The sequence below is a fragment of the Oncorhynchus masou genome, chromosome 15, assembly GCF_036934945.1.
Source record: "Oncorhynchus masou masou isolate Uvic2021 chromosome 15, UVic_Omas_1.1, whole genome shotgun sequence".
NCBI lineage: Eukaryota > Metazoa > Chordata > Actinopteri > Salmoniformes > Salmonidae > Oncorhynchus > Oncorhynchus masou.
In genome coordinates this window covers 36,402,639-36,419,614 of record NC_088226.1, presented here as the reverse complement: position 1 = coordinate 36,419,614, position 16,976 = coordinate 36,402,639, and the positions used below count along the sequence as shown (strand labels likewise).

The following is a 16,976-nucleotide window of genomic DNA, read 5'->3' as shown; positions in this document are numbered from 1 at the left end:
ACATTGCTGCGGGGGCTTGCTTCCTTTCAGCCACACAAGCATTAGTGAGGTCGAGCACTGATGTTGGCCGATTAGGCCCGGCTCACAGATGGCATTCCAATTCACACCATCAGTGGGGTTGAGGTCAGGGCTCTCTGCAGGCCGGTCACTTTCTTCCACACCAATCTCGACGAACCATTTTTGTACGGACTTCGCTTTATGCACGGGGGCATTGTCATGCTGAAACAGGAAAGGGCCTTCCCCAAACTGTTGCCACAAAGTTGGAAGCACAGAATCGTCTTGAATGCCATTGTATGATGTAGCCCCAGACTATTATTTCTCCTCCACCAAAGTTTACAGCTGGCACGATGTATTCAGGCAGGTGGCATTCTCCTGACATCCGCCAAACCCAGAATCATCTGTCAGACTGACAGATGGTGAAGAGTGATTCATCACTCCAGAGAATGAGTTTCCACCGCTCCAGAGTACAATGGCGGCGAGCTTTACACTACTCCAGCTGACACTTGGCATTAAGCATGGTGATCATAGGCCCGTAAACGCAATATGCTCCCGCAATAATATACCACGTATACTATAAAGAGTTGAAGTCAGAGGTTTACATACACCTTAGCCAAATACATTTAAACTCAGTTTCACAATGTCAATGACATTTAATCCTAGTACAAATTCCCTGTCTTAGGTCAGTTAAGATCACCACTTTATTTTAAGAATGTGAAATGTCAGAATAATAGTAAAAAGAACGATTTATTTCAGCTTTTATTTATTTCATGACATTCCCAGTGGGTCAGAAGCTTACATACACTCAATTAGTATTTGATAGCATTGCCTTTAAATTGTTTAACTTGGGTCACACATTTCAGGTATCCTTCCACAAGCTTCCCACAATAAGTTGGGTGAATGTCGGCCCATTCCTCCTGACAGAGCTGGTGTAACGGAGTCAGGTTTGCAGGCCTCCTTGCTCGCACACGCTTCTTCAGTTATGTCCACAAATTTTCTATAGAATTGAGGTCAGGGCTTTGTGATGGCCACTCCAATACCTTGACTTTGTTGTCCTTAAGCCATTTTGCCACAACTTTGGAAGTATGCTTGGGGTCATTGTCCATTTGGAAGACCCATTTGCGACCAAGCTTCAACTTCCTGGATGATGTCTTGAGATGTTGCTTCAATATAGCCACATAATTTTCCTACCTCGTGATGCCATCTATTTTGTGAAGTGCACCAGTCCCTCCTGCAGCAAAGCACCTCCACAACATGATGCTGCCACCCCTGTGCTTCACGGTTTGGATGGTGTTCTTCTGCTTGCAAGCCTCCCCCTTTTTCCTCCAAACATAACAATGGTCATTATGGCCAAACAGTTCTATTTTTGTTTCATCAGACCAGAGGACATTTCTCCAAAAAGTACAATCTTTGTCCCCATGTGCAGTTGCAAACCGTAGTCTGGCTTTTTTATGGTGGTTTTCTTCCTTGCTGAGCTGCCTTTCAGGTTAAGAAGATATAGGACTCATTTTACTGTGGATATAGATACTTTTGTACCCGTTTCCTCCAGCATCTTCACAAGGTCCTTTGCTGTTGCTCTGGGATTGATTTGCACTTTTCGTACCAAAGTACTTTCATCTTTAGGAGACAGAATGCGTCTCCATCCTGAGTGGTATGATGGCTGCGTTGTCCCATGGTGTTTATACTTGCGTACTATTGTTTGTACAGATGAACGTGGTACCTTCAGGCATTTGGAAATTGCTCCCAAGGATGAACCAGACTTGTGGAGATCTACAATTTCGGAGTTCTTGGTTGATTTATTTTGATTTTCCCATGATGTCAAGCAAAGAGGTACTGGGTTTGAAGGTAGGCCTTGAAATACATCCACAGGTACACGTCCAATTGACTCAAATGATGTCAATTAGCCTATCAGAATCTTCTAAAGCCATGACATCATTTTCAGGAATTTTCCAAACTGTTTAAAGGCATAGTCAACTTGGTGTATGTAAACTTCTGACTCACTGGAATTGTGATACAGTGAATTGTAAGTGAAATAAACAATTATTGGAAAAATGACTTGTGTCATGCACAATGTAGACGTCATAAAACGCTAACCAAAACTATAGTTTGTTAACAAGAAATTTGTGGAGTGGTTTAAAAACGAGTTTTAATGACTCCAACTTAAGTGTATGTAAACTTCCGAACTTCAACTGTATACCAGGAGCTGTTCCAGGCCCGCCACATCTGTTGACTCATCCAGCTGTAATCCATAGAATTCACTGGCATGTATACGAAGCAGTAATTGTTTCAAAACATCTCCTGCCATGTCACTGGTGCGTTGTGAAATTGTCTGTATAGTTTATTTTGGCCTTTTCCCCCAGCAATGTCCCAGCCATATCTGTGGCAGCAGGAATAATGAAGTCCTCCACAATAGTATGGGACTTGCCTGTCCTCGCCACTCGGTAGCTCACCATATAAGACACTTCTAGCCCCTTCTGATTAATGGTATCTGTTGATTTTATACATGTCTACCTACTCAAAGGTTATCTTAATTCTCACTCAAAAAACTCCTGTGACTTATTTTTCAAATGGGCTAGTTTTGTTTCTAAATGTCTGTGCAAGAGTGAAGGTTTCATCGAGTTGTGAGATAGTACTTTTACACAGATAACGCACTGTGACTGGGGAAAGGCACTACTCCCAATATAAGTGAACCCCAAATCAATGTAGTTCTCATTATATTTACGCCTCTTCGATGGTCCAACATCCCAGTCTGTTGTTCGTTGCTTTCCCGGGCTGCATCAGATTCACAACTGTCAGTGTCCATGCTAGCTGGGCTAACAACAAATGTAAAATTACTGATGCTAGCATTGGATGTGCTCATGGAAGCAGAACAACTTGTGTCGTCGACAGGTGCAGGTGTAGTACTGCTGGAAGTAGCAGTACTACCAGTAGGTATGTGTCTCTATGGACGCGGGTTTTTACTAAATTGACTGTTTGAAAATGTGAAGACAATTCTTATGTGATCCTTTATTCTTTATGTGAATCACATTTTTATTTGGCGTACCCCCGACGGCATTGCGCATACCCCTGCTCGGCATCTGACCGTAAGGCACTTACATAGGGTAATGCACACGGCCCAGTACATCACTGGGGTCAAGTTTCCTGCGATCCAGGACCTACAGTGCCTTGCGAAAGTATTCGGCCCCCTTGAACTTTGCGACCTTTTGCCACATTTCAGGCTTCAAACATAAAGATATAAATAATTTTGCACGCCCAATTTTTCAGTTTTTGATTTGTTAAAAAAGTTTGAAATATCCAATAAATGTCGTTCCACTTCATGATTGTGTCCCACTTGCTGGTGATTCTTCACAAAAACATACAGTTTTATATCTTTATGTTTGAAGCCTGAAATGTGGCAAAAGGTCGCAAAGTTCAAGGGGGCCGAATACTTTCGCAAGGCACTGTATATACTCGGGGCAGTGTCTGAGGAAGGCCCCAAAAATTGTCAAAGACTCCAGTTACCCAAGTCATAGACTGTTTTCTCTGCTACCGTATGGCAAGCGGTACCAGAGCGCCAAGTCTAGGACCAAAATGCTCCTTAACAGCTTCTACCCCCAAGCTATAAGACTGCTGAACAGCTAATCAAATGGCCACCCGGACCTATTTACATTGACACCCCTGCCCTTTGTTTTTACACTGCTGTTATCCGCTGTGTGTTATCTTGCATAGTCACTTTACCCCTACCTACATGTACAAATTACCTCGACTAACCTGTACCCCCGCACATTGACTCAGTACTGGTAGCCCCTGTTGTTATTTTATTGTGTTACTTTAAATGTTTTACTTTAGTTTATTTGGTAAATATTTTCTTAACTCTATTTCTTGAACTGCATTGTTGGTTAAGGGCTTGTAAGTAAGCAGTTACAGGTAAGGTGAACTACACCTGTTGTGTTCGGCACATGTGACAAATCAAAAGTGATTTGATTTTGATTCAACCTGGGCTGATTCTACACTGTGTTCTGCCACCCAGCCCTTTGTAGTAGGCCTACAGCAGCAGTTCTACTCTCACTAGAAGAGTGCTGCCACATCCTACTGTCCTTCGCCTAAAACGCTGGCTAACAAAGAGAATGCAGGCTAATGTAAAAATGAGAATGAAGGGCTGGATAAAGGGCTGAGGTTTGGCCCAGCGCCAGTGTCGACGGTAAGGAGAGGAGTGGATAGTCGACGAGAGGAGAAACGTCTCTTGCCCCAGTGAATCCTGAAAGGCTGGTGAAAACGTCCCCAGTCTGGCCAACCGCTAAACCCAGTGTGGTCACTGTGGTTGTCTTACTATGTACGAGGCAAATATGCATGACCAAAACGTCCTTGTTGCACAAGAGACGTACCATACTTCCACGTGTGTTTCTGTGGCTACGTTTCTTGTCTTTTTCAAAATGTATTTTCTATCTTCCCCCCCCCATCAGCTCTTAGTTCCTCAATATGTGGTGCGTTTGACAGAGACAGAACACATCTGTGGCAGGTTAGACGTAGCCTGTAGAACTCCCGTCTGAGTCTGAGAAGAGGGATGTATAGAGTGGGGATCGGGACAGACAGAGCCGTACACAGAGCCAGAATTGTGACCACACTTCTGGACTCCATTAGTCATTGATGCGATTGAAGGAAGTGGGGAAATAGGATGGGAGGAGAAAAAAGGGGGGAGGAAGAAGTGAGATTTTCCTGGAAAATCTAAAGCCAATGCCGTCTGGCAATTGCTAAACAGAGAGGCCACTGGGGCTGGGGCAATATGGCCAGAGGTGTGAAAGACGCACGCAGACAGACACTGCAGTGCTGTACAGTACACTGGGTCCTCTGAACACTCCCGTGTGTGACAGTTGAGAGTCTCCTGTTCTGTGTGTGGATGGGAGTCTTAATCATCCACAGCTGTTGTGATAAGAGCGGGTGCCAACCAGATAGCTCGTATGTACATTCCTGTCTGTTCTAATGTATATATTAAACAACAAACTAACTTGTGAAAACACAGTAGGCAACCGCAGAACACACCTCTACTGTAAGGTAGAAGTCCGAGCGTAGCCCCAGGCATGCCAGCAACTGATTTGTACTGTAGTGTCTGTGAGTAAAGGCAAAGGCAGGCAGCCTTGGGAAACATGGGAACACTAGTGTCTCCAGATCCATACAAAATCCCTTAATTGAGGCATGAATTGGGACAACATGGCGGTATACCGTATATTCCAACACTATTGAAACAATTTCCTTTACGTTTTTTAAGACATTAATATTTGTTACTACTTTTTTAAGTAAATACCCTCGGGTTGACTTCTGCAGTACGTTAGGGGATAAAGAAGATAGTGTTCTTCTTTTCACCTATCTTCATTTCACCTGGGTGGGTAGGATAGTCTGGAAGGACAGGACGAGGACGGGGGAGCAGGTAGCTGACTAGTGGTGGCTATTCAGCAGCTTGATGGTCTGGGGGTAGTAGCTATTGGCCAGTCTTACAGTTTTTGCAGCAAACTGCGAGTCGCATTTTTTTGTTACTTGTATAACATTATGAACTGGGATGTCTTTCCTTTAAATAGTTTTGGTCAGAGGCTGTTTAGCATTTACTTAGTATTCTCTATGGGTTTTGACATGTACTTGTTAGCATTGCTAACATTCGGAAAACAGAGGCAGTGAGGTTAGAAAATAGTGCCCCTTGTGTTCAGTGCCTGCATTACCGAATATCCAGGGTATGGCACAAGGTCGGCATGAAGGTATGACAATCTGGATACCCCCCCAAGCCTAGTATCCTGTATCATTTAACAGTAGAAAACTGGTTCAAGGGCTTTCTATGACAGGGCCTCTTCAGATGGGGCTCTCAGTTTTCAAATTGCAGTCTGCAGCGATCTGCTTTCTCAGGTGCGTGTGTGTGTCTGTCTGCTTCCTTAGCCCTGGATTCAGATGTGTGTCACAGTGAAGGTTATAAGTAGAGCAGAGCAGCAGCCAAGAAGAGAGACTGAAATTACCTTTGTAGGTACTATACAAGAGAACCTTCTCTGTTATCAAGTGCTACTAGTCTCTCACCCACATGTTTCAAAGCAAAGCACGAATCTGTCAATTCCCTCAGCAGTAATTAAATTCAGAGGCATTTCATTTTTTTACTACTGTGATTTGATTGGGGGGGGGGGGTCACACTGAAATGGAACACTTGACTAGCCAATCTAACATGGCCCAAAATACAGCACATCCTACAAACTCCCAATAAATGATCAGTTCAAACACTTTATGGGCAACATGTTGCTGTAAGGGCTCTCTAGGTGACACAATGAAGCCTTAGTGAACACAATCACAAACAGCCCAGGAATATGCTGACCCAGGGCTAACCCGCAGTTAGCCAACCTGTCGACAGTCTCTCTTCAGACCTTCCAGATGATATTTATTTGGAAAGTGATGTAATGGCCTTCATTAGAGCCTCCATGTGTTTTCCGAGCAGATATATATATTTTTTTACATGGAGCCTGAGGCTCCTTGGCTTCAAAGGGCCCTAGCTCGCTAGCAACAGTCTGTGGTGGGTGGTTAATACCTCTGATATGTGCTCTTCTATGCAACAAAAAAAGAGTATGTCCCAAATGGCACCCTATTTCCTACATAGTGCACTACTTTTGACCAGGGCTCTGGGTGTCATTTGGGATGCAACACAGAGAGGCATAATGCATTAAGATATGAGATGTTAGGGGGGCTTGTGTGTAGATTTCTTGCATGGGAAAACATGTTGCTGTGTTTGTATTGAGTATCAGAAGACTATCCGGACCATAAAACAACAGACAGACTTTTGAAACATTGCAGTTTTACAGTTAATTAGACCAATCCAAAGTGATTGTATTATTCCACAGATGTTTTTGTTCCATCAGTGGTGCAGCCATTAAAATACTTGTTATTGATGAATGAAGATTGATTATCATAGATTGATTAAGACACTGGCCAAACATCTGGATAGTCAATTTTGTTGTTGTTGTAGTGCATTTGTACTGTATACATGTACAGTTTGTGTATGTTGCTAAGGGCAACAACACGATTCCAGTTATGCAGTTAGTTTCCCTGAAGAGACAATTTTACTCCCCAAAGAATTGAGTCTCGCACAAACAAAAGAACGCAAGTCCAAAATGAGGTCACTTCCAGAGAACATCACTGACTGGAGCTCCTTATACTCTACAGTGGTGGTCTGCCAATTTCTGGATAGAAACACACTCATTTTAGGCATGGAGAAAATTCCTCTCTAGGACTACATTAACTGTAGGTCAGAAGGATAACAGCAAGACATCAAAAATACTAATGTAGTTTCCTCAATGCTCCTGCCTCCTACTCCTCTTAATCTCTATTTATCCTCTACCTCCCTACCCCGCATCCTCGACCTCTTCCTCCCTGCCTTCTCCTCCTCTACCACCATCACCTCCTTCCCTATCCTTTCACTCCTCCATCTCCCTACCCTACAAAACCACCTAAGGACCCTTACATCTCCATCACTGCACACAGACTAACGAAAGCCAACGAAAGCCAACCACTCTACATCAACGTTCTTCCTATACTATGGGGATTAGGGAAAAACATAATGAAAACCTTCATGTTCTCGGCAGGAAGTAGTGGCTTAATTAGTTATTCCAATTGCTGTACATTAACAAATTCGAAGTATCTCATCTTGCCGCTAGCGCTGCGGTGTTTTCATGTGTGCATTGTCAGCTCAAAACACCAGACTCACTTGCGGTCCATTTTTTCCAAGGCCGCCAAGTTCCCCCGTCTCCCCCTGAAAACCAGAACATCAAAACAGAACATTAGTTAGCTAGCTTTCTGTGTGCATTAAAGATCCAGCCGTTGGTTGCACTTTCACATGATCAACAGCTTGCACAAGAGTTAATAAACAAATGATTAAAGCACACATGGTGACACTCTTGATTTCCTCTGTTTCTGTTTCTTTCACTCCTGTGGGTTGTCATTATGCTTTAAGGAGAATTCCTTCTCCGTCTTAATAACGAGGCGCAACACATCTATTAGACAACCAACCAGCCCCACCTTGAACTAACCCAAGTACCCAACGCAGAGACACTGACTTACTGCATGGCATTTTGAGGAAAACACTGAAGGGGAATTCCTACTGATAAACCTCTGCTACATTGTGTCGCAGTGAAGACGACGGCACAAGGCATTGTGCAGGGTTCACACCAGGGGAAACCGACTGCTCCTTTCATTGTCGCCCCGGAAGATCAAGGCTGATATCAGTACTGCAGGCTTTGTTAGTAGAAAACAGGATTCCCCCATTATAGTGAATGGAAAAATGGCAAAGTTCATGGTTATATATATATATATATTATTATTATTTTTAATCACGGTACCAATCATTGCTTCTAATACACCAGATGTGCAGTACAATATGTCCTTGAACTGATTATTTTAAAAACGCACACAGAAGAAGTTATAAGGATATTTAGTTGCTAATGGCAACCTGCAATACCCCGGTCAGCCTTCAACTCGATTTACTCAATGAGAGTGGGCAACACTGAGCTAGCCTGCAACGTCACTTCCTGGAGTAGCTCAAACTGTGCATGTCATGTCTGCATGAGAAGCCATCTTAACCGACTTAATCTGGCTTCAATGCACTGTTGAGTCTTCACATAAGAATGAACGGTGTCACGTGATCAATGGTTTTGAGTGTACAAAACATCAGGAACCGCGACTCAGACTGACCGTGGTTTATCCAGGTGAAAGCTATTATCCCTTATTGACGTCACCTGTTAAATCCATTTCAATCAGTGTAGATGGAAGGGAGGAGACAGTTTAAAGAAGGATTTTTAAGCCTTGAAACAATTGAGACATAGATTGTGTATGTGTGCCATTTAGAGGGTGAATGGGCAAGACAAAATACTGAAGTGCCTTTGAATGGGTTATGGTAGTCGGTGCCAGGCACACCGGTTGAGTGTGTTAAGAACTATAACACGGTTTGGTTTTTCACAGTTTGTATGTATGTGTGTATCAAGAATGGTGCACGACCCAAAGGACCACCAGCCAACTTGACACAACTTTGGGAAGCATTGGAGTCAACATGGGCCAGCATCCCTGTGGAACGCTTTCGACACCTTGTAGAGTCCATACCGCAACGAATTGAGGCAGTTCTGAGGGCAAAATGGGGTGCAACTCAATATTAGGAAGTTGTTCCTAATGTTTTGTACACTCAGTCTAAACAGTCATTGGTACACAACAATTAGCTCTAATGAAGTAACATGAGAAACAAGTCTGGAATTCTACCCTTCGTTAACTTAAAGAAAAAACTTTGAACCAAGACATGTCGATGAGATAGTGTGTTTTCATAAAAAAGGAGGATTCCTGACAACCTGGTTATTGCTCACTGTTCTGTAATCATTCTGGAAAGCTAGCTTACGATAAGACACTTAACATGGATGGAAGGCCAATGGAAAGAGATTGTTAGACAAACACACAGTCGATTGTATCAGCAAATGGACTTGATCAACAACTTACGTTGTCTGGGAGGCTGGTGGTTTGTCTAAACAGACCAATACTGTATGTACCAGAGGAGGCTAATGGCAGGAGCTATAGGAGGACAGACTCATTGTCATGGCTGGAATGGAATTATGGACCGGGTATCAAATACATCAAAACATATGGAAACCACAAGTTTGACTCCATTACATTTATTCCATTCCAGCCAAAACAATGAGCCCGTCCTCCTATAGCGCAGTATGTACAGTATTCAAGCTGATAGTCACTTCTTACCTTCAGTCCCTCTGGGCCAGGTTCGCCAATGTAGCCTTTCCTTCCAGGTCTACCCTGAGAAAATTAAAACAAATACTGTTGATTACAGGGTACTCACGCTTGTTTTGAATCACGTCTCATCTATATGGTTGCCTGGTTCACCAACTACTTCTCTGATAGAGTTCAGTGTGTCAAATCGGAGGGTCTGCTGTCTCTATGGGGGTGCCACAGGGTTCAATTCTTGGACCGACTCTCTTCTCTGTATACATCAATGAGGTCGCTCTTGCTGCTGGTGAGTCTCTGATCCACCTCTACGCAGACGACACCATTCTGTATACTTCTGGCCCTTCTTTGGACACTGTGTTAACAAACCTCCAGACGAGCTTCAATGCCATATATCTCTCCTTCCGTGGCCTCCAATTGCTCTTAAATACAAGTAAAACTAAATGCATGCTGTTCAACCGATCGCTACCCGCACCTGCCCGCCTGTCCAACATCATTACTCTGGACGGCTCTGACTTAGAATATGTGGACAACTACAAATACTTAGGTGTCTGGTTAGACTGTAAACTCTCCTTCTAGACCCATATCAAACATCTCCAATCCAAAGTTGAATCTAGAATTGGCTTCCTATTTCGCAACAAAGCATCCTTCACTCATGCTGCCAAACATACCCTTGTAAAACTGACCATCCTACCAATCCTCGACTTTGGAGATGTCATTTACAAAATAGCCTCCAATACCCTACTCAACAAATTGGATGCAGTCTATCACACTGCAATCCGTTTTGTCATCAAAGCCCCATATACTACCCACCATTGCGACCTATACGCTCTCGTTGGCTGGCCCTCGCTTCATACTCGTCGCCAAACCCACTGGCTCCATGTCATCTACAAGACCCTGCTAGGAAAAGTCCCCCCTTATCTCAGCTCGCTGGTCACCATAGCATCTCCCACCTGTAGCACACGCTCCAGCAGGTATATCTCTCTAGTCACCCCCAAAACCAATTCTTTCTTTGGCCGCCTCTCCTTCCAGTTCTCTGCTGCCAATGACTGGAACGAACTACAAAAATCTCTGAAACTGGAAACACTTATCTCCCTCACTAGCTTTAAGCACCAACTGTCAGAGCAGCTCACAGATTACTGCACCTGTACATAGCCCACCTATATTTTAGCCCAAACAACTACCTCTTTCCCTACTGTATTTAATTTATTTATTTATTTTGCTCCTTTGCACCCCATTATTTTTTATTTCTACTTTGCACATTCTTCCATTGCAAATCTACCATTCCAGTGTTTTACTTGCTATATTGTATTTACTTTGCCACCATGGCCTTTTTTTTGCCTTTACCTCCCTTATCTCACCTCATTTGCTCACATCGTATATAGACTTGTTTATACTGTATTATTGACTGTATGTTTGTTTTACTCCATGTGTAACTCTGTGTCGTTGTATGTGTCGAACAGCTTTGCTTTATCCTGGCCAGGTCGCAATTGTAAATGAGCACTTGTTCTCAACTTGCCTACCTGGTTAAATAAAGGTGAAATAAATAAATAAATAAAATATTCCTGTGCAATAACAAATACATGTGAAACACCTGGAGAAGGGTGGAGGTTGGGGCCAACAGGAAAACATGCACAGTGGTTTATTTATAATGTGATAGGATGGCAGGCTGGAGACACTTACAGTGGGGCCAGGACCGCCAGGAAGGCCAAGGGGCCCCTCATCCCCCTGAAAACACAGTAAAACTGTTAAACACAGTGCAATACATTGCATACAGCTGGATATGGAGATATGGTAATGTTACTTGGCACTGGCAGTAACACTGGCTGAATAACAATCCCAATTGCTCGTCCCATCTCATCCCATGTGCACAGATCGACCAATGTTCATGCCACATACTGTAGGTCATGCAACGGCCTGTGTGTGTGTGTGTGTGTGTGTATGTGTGTGTTTGCGTGTGTGTGCGTACAACCATCAATCGTTGTGTTCTCTCTCAACGTCACCTGTCACCTCTCCACGTTCTCAAAGTCACCTCTCCATGTTCACTACCCGAAGGAGCATTTGATAAATACAATGTTAAGCATCCCTGATTTCTGTCTCTACTACGAACCATGTTCTGCTTTGAGGCATTTTCTCACATCAGTTTAAGTGAAAGTGAAATGACATCAGTGCCATAGTGATTGAACTACACGGCATTCTTGCCGGGCTATACAATAATACTCTGTGCCAGGAAAGAGAGAGAGAGAGAGAGAGCGCGGGACCTCCTAACTCTGTACCACAGTTGAGTTGGATGCCAAAACTAACACTGTACGTACTGTACACACAGCCAAGAATTCTGTTCTTATTTTCCACTACTGCCTGGAAAACTCCCGGGCTTGGCCTGCCTTGTTTTTATTAGCACCCTGTGATGAATCATGACATCATACAGTACAGTGGAACATGCCCTGGGACCACTCCACACAACCTGAGCCTGGCAGCGCAGCCTGAAACTAGTAACATTTGCCTCAATACTGGTGGCAGGTTCAAATGCCGAGTATGAACAGACTCCATGAACTCGCATCTGTTTCATACTCAAATGCAAAACACGTTATCTTGATTGAACTCATTTTACGCAAATAATCAGGATTGCTACCTGCTTGTTTAGTTGTATCTGTGCAGTATTTTAAAAATCCAAATCTATTACCTCTATTCCTTTTGGCCCTGGAGGTCTCTGTGGCCCTCTGGCACCTTGGAGACCCTGAACCAGAACAGGATATTATACACATTAACCCTCATGAGAAAAAAACACACAGAGGATTAAGTCTTTTTTGGTGGGATAGAGTTGAGTAGTGAAAACAGTCCATGCCTCTTTTTTTATTTGATTTACCTTGGGTCCAGGGGGGCCATTGGGACCTGGCACACCGATGTCTCCAGGAAAACCCTGAGAAAACAAGACAAGAGTACAAAGAAAGAGTTCAAAAGGAGCCACCTAGTTCTTTGACTGACATCATAAGTCACATGACTGATCGTGTAAATTGGACGCCGCACCTTTATCTAACACAACACACCTGAACTCCTGAACACACCTACATGTACACAATGACTTTATATTCCATTCTATAACATCATCATTTCTATATGTCTGCGTACAGAAAGAGTGTAGGATTTTATTTTATTTTATTTATTTATTTCACCTTTATTTAACCAGGTAGGCTAGTTCGACCTGGCCAAGATAAAGCAAAGCAGTTCGACAGATACAACAACACAGAGTTACACATGGATAAAAACACACATACAGTCAATAATACAGTAGAAAAAGTCTATATACAGTGTGTGCAAATGAGATAGGATAAGGGAGGTAAGGCAATGAATAGGCCACGGTGGCGAAGTAATTACAATATAGCAATTAAACACTGGAATGGTAGATGTGCAGAAGATGAATGTGCAAGTAGAGATACTGGGGTGCAAAGGAGCAAGATCAATAAATAAATACAGTATGGGGATGAGGTAGTTGGATGGGCTTTTTACAGATGGGCTATGTACAGGTGCAGTGATCTGTGAGCTGCTCTGACAGCTGGTGCTTAAAGCTAGTGAGGGAGATATGAGTCTCCAGCTTCACATAGCGTGAGCATTGCCATTTGTGGCAGGATAAGGGTCATGGGAGAGGGATGCATTTGGATCCACTGACCCTCTTTTTTTAAATAGACTACTTAATACACGGATTCTCAATTATAAGAACAGAGAGCACACAGCCACTTTGTAAGCCACAGTTGGTAACAGTAATAAATACGTATTTATAGACAGTCAGGGCTTAACTGTCTTATCGGAACATGCTGTAAAGGGGGTGATGGATAGCGATGTTGGGTGAAGACTGTCAAACACACCTGCCTCAGTACGGCATGGCTGGCTCAGTTAAAACAGAGGTGGGGGAGGAGGAAAGGGGTAGAGGGGTTGGAGCGGTGGGGGGAGAGTTGAGGGGGAGAGGGAGTAATGGATGGAAACCCATCAGATTTACAGGTGTGGCATTTTAATAGGGTTAAATGGAGTGAACCTTTCTGGACTCTTTCATCTTGACGAGGCAACAAACAGTAAAACACAACAACCCATAAAGTAGAGTTCTAATGTTTCTAGGATGGACAATAAAAAAAGTGAGCCATTGTTGGATTCAGTTTGATAAAACATGTGTTTCACATGACATGCACACATCAAGATGGATCTGTTTATTCCCTTTACTGGTGATTTCCTAATCTCCTCTCTGTTAGATATGCTAGACAGAGTAAATCAAAACCAATGTGACACAGGGAATAAGGAAAGCTTATTTTACCTATTTCTGTAATGGATTTAAGGAGTGCTATAACTGTATTTCTCAGATGGTTCAGTTGGCTTGGCGAGTGTATCCTGTCCTCCCAGGTTGGACTCTGTCCCCCAAGTTCAATACTATGTCTTATCTGTTTGCTTATCTGGGTCGTTCCACGAAATGAGTGCTTTTTTTGCATCCATTTCATATTTTAAGTAGAAATTGTGCACCAATGATGAATTTTAAAAGCCTATATTAAATAGTGTCCTTTAATATAGACCACATGGAGAATTTAATCAATCAGATTTTTTTTTTATATGAAAGAAATTTTCTAAAGTGTAAAATTCATAATTTTGACATGTACCTCCATGCACCGTCTGTGACTTCTACAAAGATTTTAAGCAACTTAACCCCAACATTTCTCCAAGTTTTTTTCCATCATTGTAAAGCCCTAGTTATTTTGTTGTTTTGACAAAGTCATTTCTGAAGATTATTATTTATTTCATGTGATTAGTGATTCATTTACGTCTGCCAACCCTGTTTGCCCGAGCACTTGGACGTTTATTGGGATGAATCTCTCTGGGCCAAGTCAAAAGGGCTCCCGAGTGGTGCAGCGGTCTAAGGCACTGCATCTCAGTGCTAGAGGCATCGCTAAAGACCCTGGTTTGAATCCAGGCTGTATCACATCCAGCTGTGATTGGGAATCCCATAGGGCGGTGCATAATTGGCCGAGCGTCGTCCGGGTTTGGCCGGGGTAGGTCATTGTAAATAAGAATTTGTTCTTAACTGACTTGCCTAGTTAATTAAAAGGTAAAAAAACAAACATTTGACTATACTTATACAAATTTATGAAAACAAAAATGTGCCCTTTGGTCTTCAGGTTTCTGAGTGGCGCAGCAGTCCAAGGCACGACATTGCAGTGCTGGAGGTGTCACTACAGATCCTGGTATGATCCTGGTCTGTATCACAACTGCCCATCATCTAGAGTCCCCATAGGGCAGCGCACAATTAGTCCGGGTTAGGCCGCCATTGTAATTAAGATTTTGTTCTTCACTGACCTGCCTAGTTAAATAAAAAATGTAAAAGTGTCAATCTGCAGTTGCTACATATATTTTTAGACTCATAAATGAATGATATGAACCCATTGATTATTGAAGAATATAACTGACCTTATAAGCTCAATTCAACTGCCGTACCCCATCAGAAACCAAAATATGAACTTGTTTTACTCCAATGTTTTTAAACAAAGTCAATGGAAACAATGAAAATATATTTAGATTTGTTTAACACTTTTTTTGGTTACTAAATGATTCCGTGTGTGTTTTTTTCCCATTGTTTTTATGTCTCCACTATTATTCTACAGTGTAGAAAATAGTAAAAAAAAAGAAAAACCCTTGAATAAGTTGGTGTTTCCAAACCTTTGACTGGTACTGTAGATATCATTAAAAAAATCACTACACTGGACATGTGCCCATCGCTTCTACACACTGTCTTATCTGTGTGTGTGTCAATGTAACTTTCTGTGTGTATGTTCAGCTGACACAACCTGGGAGCAACCATAGTGATAGACGCCAAACAAAGGCACTATCAGGCAATAACTAGAGTTAATATGGACCAGTGCCCAAGTTGATTTTACACACGGTCTAATTAGAGAGTAAAGACACAGAGCGAGACGTGGGGCTGGTAGGGTTTTATGGTGTTGGTGTAGTTATAGTGTTTTATGGTCATGTTTGTGTTTAGACTGGAGGATCAGTGACTTCCATCCTGTCCCGTTGTATTTTTCCCCAGTGTATCCGTCTACAACCTGTCCTCTGGACAGAACACAGGTAATAGAGCAGGGGCCGTTTCTATGTCCCATCTCTGCTTTCTCATCTCTGCCACCAATTTCCCTCTGTGACACTAAAGTTGAAACTGGAACTTGAAACAATCTCATCTCTGACAGGTAATAGGACAGGTGCACGATAAGGTCCCAGCAGAGACTAAAACAACACTGTGTAGGAACAGACATTTATATCAGGATGACATGTTTTGAGGATTGGTTCAGTTTGCTTGGTTTGCTTGTTTTACCATTTATAGCACTATATGAAAGACGTTTATGATAGAATACTGAGCATGATCAGTAGCTCAACTAGCATGCTACAGACTGTAATATCACACATCTAACAGAGTGCGGCTTTAATGATATCAGTGTTTGTTGTCTTACCTCAGGTCCTGGTGGGCCGGGAGGTCCCTGCGGTCCGATGTCACCCATCTTTCCCTGTCAAACAGAAAGACGTGAAAACATGAACACAAATACTGGAAACATCAAAACTTTTTTTTTTTTACCTTTACTTAACGAATGCCAAGCATCATTCTCTCTTCTTCTCTTTCACTCTCACACACAGACACCCACACACAGACACCCACACACAGACACCCACACATGCATAATGTATATTTTGCACAAAAACAACATGAGGCATATAAAATCTTGGCACTCAAAATCTCTGTTTCTCTGTAGTAAGTCTTCGCCATCACTCTATTTGACAGTTGCCAATGTTTGAGAAGGAAGGCACGGTGTGTATTGTTTTGTCAAATATTAATATGGTCTTTCTGTGACGCCACAGTGACCAATGGTGTGTGATTGCGGCCCGCGATTCGGGGCGTTCCTGCATGTGGGTATTCCTGGATCTGCAGTAACATCCCCCCTCGGGCATCCGATTGGTTCCTGCATGTGGCTTGTGTTTATATGCCACTTTTGATATTCTACGATTAAAATGTGGGTCAAAAAGGGAAATACAAGTATTAACCTGTTACATCTATGGGGGCGCTATTTCATTTTTGGATAAAAAGACGTGCCCGTTTTAAGCGCAATATTTTGTCACAAAAAGATGCTTGACTATGCATATAATTGATAGCTATGGAAAGGAAACACTCTGACGTTTCCATAACTGCAAAGATATTGTCTGTGAGTGCCCCAGAACAGATGCTACAGGCAAAACGAAGA

General features: G+C 42.7%; 1 protein-coding gene across 2 annotated transcripts in view; it reads right to left on the bottom strand.

Moving 5' to 3' along the window:
- LOC135556192 (collagen alpha-1(XXIV) chain-like) overlaps positions 1-16,976 on the bottom strand; it is a 205,384-nt gene that overhangs the window by 75,097 nt on the left and 113,311 nt on the right. For both annotated transcript variants that reach the window (XM_064989185.1, XM_064989186.1), the window contains exons 19-24: positions 16,194-16,247; positions 12,581-12,634; positions 12,398-12,451; positions 11,398-11,442; positions 9,733-9,786; positions 7,706-7,750 (exon numbers count right to left, since the gene is read on the bottom strand). In XM_064989185.1, coding sequence (XP_064845257.1) covers positions 7,706-7,750; positions 9,733-9,786; positions 11,398-11,442; positions 12,398-12,451; positions 12,581-12,634; positions 16,194-16,247 — 306 coding nt within the window. The remainder of the gene's footprint in view (positions 1-7,705; positions 7,751-9,732; positions 9,787-11,397; positions 11,443-12,397; positions 12,452-12,580; positions 12,635-16,193; positions 16,248-16,976) is intronic.